At 38.1% G+C, this 12,356-nt stretch overlaps 1 protein-coding gene across 5 annotated transcripts in view; it reads right to left on the reverse strand.

The window, feature by feature from the left end:
- SNX27 (sorting nexin 27) overlaps positions 1 to 12,356 on the reverse strand; it is a 65,093-nt gene that overhangs the window by 12,416 nt on the left and 40,321 nt on the right. For 4 of the 5 annotated variants that reach the window (XM_040626744.1, XM_040626746.1, XM_040626745.1 and 1 more), the window contains exons 5-8: positions 10,784 to 10,888; positions 5,030 to 5,108; positions 3,029 to 3,192; positions 747 to 836 (exon numbers count right to left, since the gene is read on the reverse strand). In XM_040626744.1, coding sequence (XP_040482678.1) covers positions 747 to 836; positions 3,029 to 3,192; positions 5,030 to 5,108; positions 10,784 to 10,888 — 438 coding nt within the window. The remainder of the gene's footprint in view (positions 1 to 746; positions 837 to 3,028; positions 3,193 to 5,029; positions 5,109 to 10,783; positions 10,889 to 12,356) is intronic. The other variant, XM_040626748.1, reaches the window with a different exon arrangement.

Raw genomic sequence — 12,356 nt, forward strand, 5'->3', positions numbered from 1 at the left:
AATGAGGCTAGTGCACCTGAGGCATTGAATTTTATTTAAATGAGTTTAAAATTAAATGTAAATAGCTACATGAGGCTAGCAGCTATTGAATCAAACAGCACAGCTCTAAGATACCACACTAACCAAAGGCACCACCGAGCACACATGTTTTAAGCAACTGCAGAGAAGGAAGTCATAAAAACAAATAATTTTGCAATTGCTAAATCACAAATAAAATACTTTTTTTTTCAAATATTTATTTGAGAGAGAGAGCAAACGAGCAGGGCAGATGTAGGGGCAGAGGGAGAGTGAGAAGCAGGGGCAGAGGGAGAGGGAGAAAGAATCTCAAGCAGACTCCCCTCTGAGTGTGGAGCCCTGGGCGGGGCTTGATCTCACGACCCTGAGATCACGACCTGAGCCAAAATAAAATAATTTCTAACGTTAAAAATAAAAATTCAACTTCAAAAGAATTGATATTTACATATTAAATGTTTTGCACATCTTTTGTTTTAGAACTTTTTATCAAAGTAAATACTGTTTGGTTATTGTCAATAATAAAGTTAAATACCCACACGTGGCAAAATATCTTCTTATATGCTAAATGGAGGAACATAATGGGCTTTACATGAAGATCTATATCCCCCTCCTTTTTTTTAAATTAATCAAGCCACTGAACAGTTGTAACGTCTTTCAAAAATCGCTAGAACAACAGGTTTAAGAGATAAGAAGGGGAACGTTATAAAGAGATTATGGGAACATAAACCTACCATGACCATTTTCCTTTGTTCATATAGCTTCTGTAATTGGTAGGACTTTTCCTCTGCTTTGATGTAACCTTTTTTCACATCATCAACAGCCTGTCACCACAAACAAGGGCAGGGAAGAAAGGAACATCAAAGTCATTATCGAGCATATTCTTGATAAAAATAAGGAGACGCAGCTTCATTTTCAGAAAAATTCTTATCCATTTAGACCACCATCATCATCACCAGTGAACTCTGCCACAAGGATGTATTTACTGGAATAAGTAGCGTTTACCGAGGGCCCAGTATGTGCTCAAGAATTGTAGGCACAAGAGGGATCTTGTTTCTCCTGTTAAGAGATTTAAGTTCCAGTTAATTTATACAGGTTGAAGCAATTAGAGAACACTGAAAGACACTATATAATTGTTAAAGGTAACTATGAGGTAGCAAAGATGTATGGTTTAGATACTGAGAGATACACAGTAAGAACAGCAGAGTTTTTGGCTAATCATAGTTATCAGGGAAGCCTGGCTGGACCCCAAAGGTTAGGCTGAACAGAGAAAACTACAAACGGAAGTCAGGAAACAGGAATGCATCTGAGCTTAAATACAGTTGGGAGACAGATCTGCCTGATTTAAATAAAGGGTACGTGTCAGGGGACAACAAAATAGAACACTGGATGGGTAAGTTAACAGATTATGAAGGATCCCAGAAAACAGGCACAGAAATTTAGATTTAAGGACAGCACTAAGGACTACTGGAGCTAAAATAAGCAATAAAAATTTGTGTTATTTTTAAAAGACAGACTGATTTGTATATGAGTGCCAAATGAACCAAGGTACAGAGAGAATGAAATAAGGGAGACTGATGATGTTATGGTGCTTTAAGCATGAAGTGAAACAAGACTGTAAGCTAGGGTGGTCGCAACTGGAAGACAGGAAGTGATCAATCTGAGATGGTACATGGACAAAAATCCCCAACAGCACTTGATACAGGCATGAAGGTACCTAGATATAATACGCTTATTCTTATTCTCAACTACGCCTGGTTCAGCTATATGAAACGTGCATCTCCTTCCCAACCTCACTCTACCCCAAGAAAAACTTTAAAAATCGAATAGAAGGGAAAACTCATCTTTGGGAGAGGAAAAAAAGGAAGGAAAAGAACAAACAGAATCATTTGTCCAGGGTACTCAGAACCCAACCTCAGTGATCTGCTACAAGGATGACTTTTGCAGGCACCAGGTTGGGGCCACTTGAACCTTTAATGGAAGATGGCTGATTTCTTTAAAGTAAAAATTATTCCCCATAGCCTTTTAAGGGAAAATATTTACATAACACAATGAGTTCAGAGTTGAAGTCAAGAAACTAGTTCAACTTCTAGCTCTGTCACCTAGCAAGGTACGCTTGAGTATGGGTCCAGGCATGGTATGGGGTGCGAATGCAGGAGGAAATGGAGCTAGAATCTCATCATCTATAGTAGGAAATTAAGAGATACCACTTGAATCTGAAAATTCAAGTAGGAGCAATATAACCAAGTCATGACAGAGACATGGGAGTAAATATAAAACAAAACAAAATAAACAACAACAAACCAAAGCTAAAGGGGGTGAAAATGGCTGTCTAAGAGGAGTGGAGATAAAGATAAGTGGAGTAACTAACATTTTTCATAACCTGTGTAGAACTATTTGATGCTTTAAACTCTATGTATGTAAATTTTGATGAAAAGTTTTTTAATAGGTACATAGCCATATGCTCATTTCCTGTTGTTTAAAAAAACAACATCTCAGGGCGCCTGGGTAGCACAGGCGTTAAGCGTCTGCCTTCGGCTCAGGGCGTGATCCCGGTGCTCTGGGATTCAGCCCCACATCAGGCTCCTCTGCTGGGAGCCTGCTTCTTCCTCTCCCACTCCCCCTGCTTGTGTTCCCTCTCTAGCTGGCTGTCTCTGTCAAATAAATAAATAAAATCTTTAAAAAAAAAAAATCTTTACTTCTTAAACTTACTTATCTTCCGTTAAGTGGGACAGAACATTCTATTTTATTTTATTTTATTTTTTAAAAGATTTTATTTTTAAGTTATCTCTACACCCAACATGGGGCTGGAACTCACAACCCAAATATCAAGAGTTGCATATTCTACTGACTGAACCAACCAGTTGCCCCATGACAGAACATTTTAAAAATGTAACTTAACTAAGATATAGGAGGCAAAGCAGTTTATCCAAGGACTCACCCTGGATTGTAAATTACATACTACATATAAGCAGAAAAAGAAATCAGGCCTTTCCAGGAAGATCAATTCACCTACCTGATGAAAAAAGTAGGTAACAGCAAGATCATTGTCATTTAAGAGGATTTCTTCTTCTGTGGTAAAAAGCCACTTTCGAATGGTTAGGCAGGTGCCTGGCACAGCTGATGTGTAATTCTGGACGTAGAGTTTATGAGGAAATTCATTAGGTGCCAGTTTACGTACTGAAGAGAAGGCCAAAAAAAAAAAAAAAAAAAAAAAAGAAAAGAAAAGAAAGAAAGAAAGAAAGCTAAAGTGAAAAGATATATAACGAATTTCCTCAGCACAAACTGTGTAAGACAGATCAAGTATGGCAGTCTATCCTTAACCAGAACATTGTCTTAGAACCATCAGGGAGCTCTCCTATGGGACCACAGAATAACCATTTCTCTAGCCAAATCTATCCTTCTTCTTTTTTCTTTTTTTTAAATGTTTTTTTATTATATTATGTTAGTCACCATACAGTACATCCCCGGTTTCCGATGTAAAGTTCGATGATTCATTAGTTGCGTATAACACCCAGTGCACCATGCAATACGTGCCCTCCTTACTACCCATCAAATCTATCCTTCTAACTATGACTATGGCAATCGAGCGTCAAACTGATGGAAATCTATCACCTGTATGACACACCCTTCAGCTAACATGTTGACTGTGCAGACAGCATCTATTCCAAAGTCAATTAAAATACCTTATCCATGATCTGTAAGTTACAGCAATGTCCACTGAACATCTTTAAAGCAAGCCTCTCCTCTTACCCACCCACCTATGGTGCATTCACAGTCTCTCACGTGGCAATTCTCAATGAACTGCTTCTCTTGTTAAGAGCTAAAAGGCTCTCCCCACCCCCCACCCCCAACTCTAAGACATTCATCAAGGTGAAAAGTATCTTCCCAGTAATGTTTCTTCCTCTTCCTAACAATGCACAGCATTAAACTATCACGTTTAATTTCTATGTTACTTTTCTTTGGAAAGGCTCAGAGTTTTCTTCTCAATGTTTACTTGACTTTGTAATACTGCAAAAGACAGATTTAATATTTCCCATTTTATTTGTTAACTAAAGCTTAGGAAAAAAGGATAAGATTAGACTCCAAGTGCCCTGGTTCCCTAGCAATCCTCTAACATTTATATCTGTCTAGTTAGACCATAGGGAGTTGGGAAGATGTAGAGTAATAAGGAGACAGCTGCTTCAGGAGGAATCAACCTTGTTCTACCTTACCAGGGACGGCGAGGTGACCCAAACCTACCAAACTCTCCCCCTTTCCAGATAAGAAAGGTGGGATCAATCAATATTATCTGTCATTTCTGGCCTTAGCATATATATATATATATATATATATATATATATATATATATATATATATATATGATGTGGAAAAGACCCATCAACTATAGGAAACCTATGGCATTAACAGCAAGCACTCAGACTTCCTTCCCTTTCTGATCTCAATGCAACCAGTGTGACCACCATCCCTAGTTTTTATAAAATAACATATGAGAAACTTCCTGTCACCATGCAATAGAATTTCTTAGAAAGAGAATATCTATTTACGTGGAAACTTAAATACATGCATGAAAGCAAAGGCTTTTAAGCAAAGTATCTCTTTCTAACTCCTGAAAATAAAAAGCTATTCTTAATTATCTACAAAAAACATAAAAGCACACTAAAACAAGTGTGGCTAAATCGAATATCCCTCTTTTTGGCTATTTCATTGGAATATATTAATTTTGAAACTCTGATTTTAAAAAATGTTATGAAGTATCAGTGCTAGGTCTAAGTAAATTATACTTACGAAAGAGGAAAAAGGATTGACAGTGATCAGACACCCTTTTTACTTGGGCTTAATAGGATTTGCCTGGTCTGCTTGTAGGAGACAGTCCTAATGAGTGGGTTCTCCCCTTCTGCAAGCTCTTATATTCTAGGCAAATATTTTCAGTCTGACAGCTTCTGGGGGCTTCAGTTTGATAGTATTAGAATAAAATACCCACAAACAAAACTTAAATCAGCTGACTGGCACTTACCAAAGGAATGATTGATCACTTCAAATAAGGCAAAGTAATTCACCGTCGTACTGTCCATGCCAACTTTTGCTGCAATAGCCTATAGTGTAAACAGGACAGATTCATTTTAGGGTAACTAAATCAGACAATACTATGGGAAGAGATAGGTGTGTGCGTGTGCAAGGGGAGAGAAGGGAGGAGTTTTGCCATCTTGGTTTCACATGAACTAAATTCATGGTCTACAGCTATTCTTCTTTGTATGTATGTGTACATGCACTCACGCACACATATGTATAAAATAAAAGGGGAAAAATACCTGTAGTATTTGACCCAAACAGTTATGATCTCTAAATATGAGTTTCCCCCTTCAATTCAAGCTGGTAATAATCTCTCCTTAAATATCATCTTTTCTCTCTAAAATATGACTTCATCCCACGAAGGTCTTTTTTTTTTTTTTTAAAGATTTTATTTTTATTTATTTATTTGACAGAGATAGCCAGCGAGAGAGGGAACACAAGCAGGGGGAGTGGGAGAGGAAGAAGCAGGCTCATAGCGGAGGAGCCTGATGTGGGGCTCGATCCCATAACGCCGGGATCACGCCCTGAGCCGAAGGCAGGCGCTTAACCGCTGTGCCACCCAGGCGCCCCGACGAAGGTCTTTTTTAACACCACTTAGAAGTCATGTGCTTGATAAGAACAGATCTTAAGAAGAAAATAAATTCTTAAATATCCACTCTTACACATTTAACTATATTTAATACGGGCTGTTAACATACAAAATCTTTATCTTTGGTTCTTGAGCTTAAAATAGGTTGTCAGTTTTGTTCATGCTTCAAAATTATTCTTATTTATTTTTTGGATGATCCATGCCTCGGGCTGGGGACTTCCATTTCCTAAGAATTATCACCATGAATATCCACATGAAGACAGTAAAATGTTGGGACAACAGAAGCATATTAAACAAATATTAGAGGGTGCCTGGGTGGCTCAGTCGGTTAGGCATCTGCCTTCAGCTCGAGTCATGATCCCAGGGTTCTGGGATTGAGTCCGGCATCCGGCTCCTTGCTCAGTGGGGAGCCTGCTTCTCCCTCTGCCTGCCACTCCCCCTGCTTGTGCTCTCTCTCTCTCTGGCAAATAAAATCTTTTAAAAAGAAACAAAACAAAAACAAACAAAAAAAAAAGTATTAGTCCTTCTTTCTAGGAGCTCATATGACAAAAAACAACTGAAAGACTCCATGTGCAAATAAATGAAAACTGAAATTACAGAGGACAACAAAACTCAAAAAACACAAAATAGTACCACAATTCTTTTTCAAGATCAATCCCAATATAAATAAGGTAGTAACTGAACAAGATAAAATTGTTAAATATTAGTGTCTCAGTAAACCAAATATAATTATATCCTTCTTCCCAGATCTACTCACATATCAAAACTAAGTTCATCGCTAATGTGAGACAGAAACTGGAGATTATAAATGTTCTAAGTCACCATTCTATACTGTACTGAACAGAAACTGAAATGCTTTCAAGGTTTGGAAAATGGCTTATAGCTACAAATCTCAGGATGAGGAGAAAAGTGCCAAAGAAATAAATAAGTAATTGGCCTTGCTAGGGAAACACTGGGAAAAAAACCAAAAAAACAAAGAATACAAAACATGAGCAACTTATAAAATTAACATTTTCCTTGCAATCATTGCACCGTTTTGTAATTTCAGAAATACCTCAAATTCTGCACATACCCTTTGCCATGGTATATAGTACATGAGTAAATTATGGGCAACAGATTTGTTTCTTTGCTACAAAAGAAAAATAAACATTAATATCCAGAAATCTGCCTCCGAAAGTCTTGATCAAATCAGGATTAAAGATAAACAAAAAGGCCTAAAAGTAAGGATTAGATCTAGCACCCAGATCATGACCTTTAAATATAATTTCTCAGAACAGAGAACCCAGAAATGGACCCTCAACTCTATGGTCAACTAGGGGCGCCTGGGTGGCTCAGTCAGTTAAATGTCTGCCTCTGGCTCAGGTCATGATCCCAGGGTCCTGGAATTTAGTCCCGCATTGGGCTCCCTGCTCGGCGGGGAGTCTGCTTCTCCCTCTCCCTCTGCCTGCTGCTCCCCCTGCTTGTGCTGTCTGTTTAAAAAAAACAAAACAAACAAAACAAACTCTATGGTCAACTAATCTTCAACAAAGCAGGAAAGAATATCCAATGGAAAAAAGACAAGTCTCCTCAACAAATGGTGTTGGGGTGTTGGGAAAATTGCACAGCACATGCAGAAGAATAAAACTGGACCACTTTCTCACACCATACGCAAAGATAAACTCAAAATGGATGAACGACCTAAATGTGAGACAGGAATCCATCAAAATTCTAGAGAAGAACACAAGCAGCAACCTCTTTGAACTCGGCCACAGCAACTTCTTGCTACACATGCCTCCAAAGGCAAGGGAAACAAAAACCAAAATGAACTATTAGGGACTTCATCAAGATAAAAAGCTTTTTGCAGAGCAAAGAAAACAGTTGACAAACCCAAAAGACAAAAGACAACCGACAGAATGGGAGAAGACATTTGCAAATATTTTATCAGATAAAAGGCTAATATCCAAAATCCATAAAGAACTTATCAAACTCAACACCCAAAAAACAAATAATCCAGTCAAGAAATGGGCAGAAGACACGAACAGACATTTCTCCAAAGAAGACATACAAATGGCCAACAGACACATGAAAAAATGCTCAACATCACTCGGCATCAGGGAAATTCAAATCAAAACCACAATGAGGTACCACCTCACAGCAGTCAGAATGGCTAGAATTAACAAGGCAGGGGACAACAAATGTTGGCAAGGATGCAGAGAAAGGGAAACCTAACCTTACACTGTTGGTGGGAATGCAAGCTGGTACAGCCACTCTGGAAAACAGTGTGGAGGGTCTTCAAAAGCTACCCTATAACCCAGCAATTGCACTTCTAGGTATTTACCCAAAAGATACAAATGTAGTGATCCAGAGGGGCACCTGCACCCCCATGTTTAGAGCAGCAATGTCCACAATAAGCCAAACTGTGGAAAGAGCCCAGACATCCATCAACAGATCGATGGATAAAAAAGATGTGATATACATATAAACGGAATATTACTGAGCCATCAAACAGAATGAAATCTTACCATTTGCAACGACATGGATGGAATTATTACACTAAACAAAATAAGTCAGTCAGAGAAAGACAATTATCATATGATTTCACTTATATGTGGAATTTAAGAAACAAAACAGAGGCTCATAGGGGAAGGGAGGGAAAAATAAAATAAGATGAAATCAGAGAGGGAGATAAACCATAAGAAACTCTTAACTACGGAAACAAACTGAGGGTGCTGGAGGGGAGAAGGGTGGGCCGATGGGGTAACTGGGTGATGGGCATTAAGGAGGGCACGTAATGTAATGAGCACTGGGTGTTACATACAACTGATGAATCACTAAACACTACCTCTGAAACTAATAATACACCTAATACACCATATGTTAATTAACTGAATTTAAATTAAATTAAATTAAAATATATATATATAATTTCTCACTGAAAGAAACCAGGACTCCTTGAGGGAAGTGGCTGATTCTAGATCTAGGATGAGAAATATACAAAGATGAGGCCAGAACATCTTGTTGTACCAAAAAGCAACAATGCTATCACAAATAAGTAGCATCAAAAGAATACAGAAGCAGACACGAAGGAGCTTCCCTGGCCAAAAATGGAATAATCTGAGCATCAAAGATAATATATGATTAAATCACATTAAATACCTAAAAGCCCATGATAATAAAATAAAATAAAATAAAATAAAATAAAATAAAATAATTATCTCATTGGACATCACTGGAATCAACTAGGACACCAATTCTTTACTCTGAAAATTGGCAATAAAAAAATCCAATATTTATCCTCCCTTTCCTACAAACTCTATTTTAGGTTTGTAGGAAACCTATGTAACTACATAGCCCTAGTTAATAAGGAAAAGTTCTTTACAGAAGAATTCTACCTAACAAATATGAAGAAATGACAGATTCAGAAAACCAGTACTTTGCAACCCTTAAAGAAATCAATGGTTAAGGCAGCAATCATCGATACATACACTCATCTGATTATACATCAATGGAAAACCTGACAATAGAAAGCCCAGATTATCACCACCTAAACCCACTGATTACTATTAGTATCACTAAAAGTGGGATAACCAGATACTCTGTAACTTCTGTTGAGAAGCAATAGGATGGATATATATATCACCACTTATGAAGTATTCTTTTTTTTTTTTTTAAAGATTTATTTATTCGACAGAGATAGAGACAGCCAGCGAGAGAGGGAACACAAGCAGGGGGAGTGGGAGAGGAAGCAGCAGGCTCCCAGCAGAGGAGCCTGATGTGAGGCTCGATCCCAGGACTCTGGGATCATGCCCTGAGCTGAGGGCAGACGCTTAACGACTGAGCCACCCAGGCGCCCCACTTATGAAGTATTCTTATTAAAAAAAAAAAAAAAAAAGCTGAACCTGAAACTAATCGAGCCTCTAGAGCAAACTTCCATTTATGCAAAATATCAGGAGAAGATGGACATAAGAAATGACACAGATAAACAGATAAATTCAGAATGTGGGACACTGTATAACACAGACCCAATTTCGGCAACAAACCAATAACATGGAAATAAAAAGTTGGGGAAGGAAGACTGCTTTATATTAAAACAAACATAAAAACCAAACCTGGTTTAGATCCAGATTTTAACAAACCAACTATAAAAAATCATTTTCAGACAGTTGGGAAAATTTGACTATGGATTTGATATTAGTTAATGCGTAGAAAATACTGTTAATTTTTCAGGTCTTATAATGGCTTTGTGTTTATATAAGAAGAATGTCATTTTTTTAGAGATTTATCAATATAAATCCCAAAAGTACACAGGTCCAATAAAATGGAGTTTGCTTTAAAATATTTAAACTAAGAGGCGCCTGGGTGGCTCAGTCGGTTAAGGGTCTGCTTTCCGCTCAGGTCATGATCCCAGGGTCCTGGGATAAGGCCCCATATCAGACTCCCTGCTCAGTGGGGAGTCTGCTTCTTGCCCTTCTTCTCCCTCTGCCCCTCTCCCCCTGCTCATGTTCTCTCTCTCTCTGTCTCAAATAAAATCTTTTTTTAAAAAATTAAACAAAGGAAAAGGAAAAAAGGATAGGTAATACAAATGTGGCAATATCTTGATGATTATTAAATATGAGTGATGGAAGAATGGAGGTTCACTGTACTGTTCTGTTTTCAGGTATGTTAAAGTCTTTTACAATTAAAAAGAAGGGGGCTAGGGGCGCCTGGGTGGCACAGCGGTTAAGCGTCTGCCTTCGGCTCAGGGCGTGATCCCGGTGTTATGGGATCGAGCCCCACATCAGGCTCTTCCGCTATGAGCCTGCTTCTTCCTCTCGCACTCCCCCTGCTTGTGTTCCCTCTCTCTCTGGCTGTCTCTATCTCTGTCGAATAAATAAATGAAATCTTTAAAAAAAAAAAAAAAAAAAAGAAGGGGGCTAATCACAACCACTATGACCCAGGCTATATACTGTACCTTTCTTTCAAGGAGGGCAAAGTACTTTCACATTAATAGTAACATCAACAAGAGTAGCTAAAATTTAATAAACTTATTATATGCCAGATAGTCCAAGCACTTTATATGTATTAACTCATTTAATCTTCCTTCGCTTTATACAATCCAACGTTGAGTCTACTTGTTCAAGTTTAATTTACCTGATATACTTGGTCTGTAGTACTGTTCTTTTTAACCCTGACTGTAACTGCTGTTCCATCTGGTAGTGCTACTCTCAGCTCTACGTCGGAGACACCATTGTAGTTCTGGGGGAAAAGACACAGAGACAGAATTTATGACCCAGCATATCCTCACTCTCCTTGTAACGTGCTAGCTAAACAACAACCTAAACGTGATAGAAAGCAAGTTCCAATGAAAAGGGGTAAAAAAATTAAAGTCAATACATTTTACAAGTCAGAAAGCTGACTTCAGGCTGCAGCTGAAGTTAACCTTTAAGATGAACAGGGAGGAAAGAAACATGTTAAAGCCAATGTGTTCACATTTCAAAACAGAACACTTGTGTGAAGCAGTCTAGGTCAAACACAGATGAGATTTTTGGCTTACTTCCAAACATTCAGAACTTGCAAATGAGAAAAGAAAACAACTGAAGGCAGTAGTTTTGAGAAACATTCTCTGGTTAGGCACGCTAGATTGGCTCAAGTGGTACCCTAAATTCTTTTGTAAACCCTGAAGTAATCATGATACCTCTGACAGGAAAAATGGATGAAATGCAGGAATCTGAGTTAGTATAATGCCCAATTTTCTTCTAGAGAAGAGTAAACAATTCTTACCCCTTAATTCAAAAGATCCTTCTTTCTTATTGCTTTTCATGATTAATATATTCCTCTAACAGATTTTTTTTTTTTTAAAGTAGGCACCATGCCCAGCGTGGAGCCCAACTCGAAGCTTGAACTCATCACCCTGAGTTCAAGACCTGAGCTGAGGGGCGCCTGGGTGGCTCAGTCGTTAAGCGTCTGCCTTCGGCTCAGGGCTTGATCCCGGCATTCTGGGATCGAGCCCCGCATCAGGCTCCTCCGCTATGAGCCTGCTTCTTCCTCTCCCACTCCCCCTGCTTGTGTTCCCTCTCTCGCTGGCTGTCTGTCAAATAAATAAATAAAATCTTAAAAAAAAAAAAAAAAAAAAACCTGAGCTGAGATCAAGAGTTGGATGCTTAACCAACGGACCCACCCAGGTGCCCCTCCTCTAAGAGATTCTTGACATTCTAAGTTTTATTAGAGAGAAACAACTATTTAAGAGCAAGTCAACTTTCATTTACCACTTAAAAAATATTCATCATCTAAAACCATCCTAAGCATTACTTCATTATAAGCCCTTGTCTGCAAGAAACTTATAATCTAGTTGGGAAAATAGATATACACATATAAAATAATTAGTAGATAATGCACTATTTAATACAGCAGCATTACATATTCATTCTTCTACTCCATTAACATTTATTAAGCACCTACAATATGCTTGACATTATGGTAAGGCACTGGGAATATAAAGATGATCAAGATTTAGCCCTTGTTCTGGAGTTCTAATGTATAATAGCATGGTGATCAGACTTAACAATACTATATTGTATATTTGAATTTTGCTAGGAGGGTAGATCTTAAGTGTTCTCGCCACACACACACACACACACACAAAAGGAAAGAAAGAAAGAAAATGGTAACTATGAGGTAACAGATACATTCATTAGCTTGACTGTGGTGATCTTCCACCATGTAT

The sequence above is a fragment of the Ursus maritimus genome, unplaced genomic scaffold (assembly GCF_017311325.1).
Source record: "Ursus maritimus isolate PB19 unplaced genomic scaffold, ASM1731132v1 scaffold_12, whole genome shotgun sequence".
Classification (NCBI taxonomy): Eukaryota; Metazoa; Chordata; class Mammalia; order Carnivora; family Ursidae; genus Ursus; species Ursus maritimus.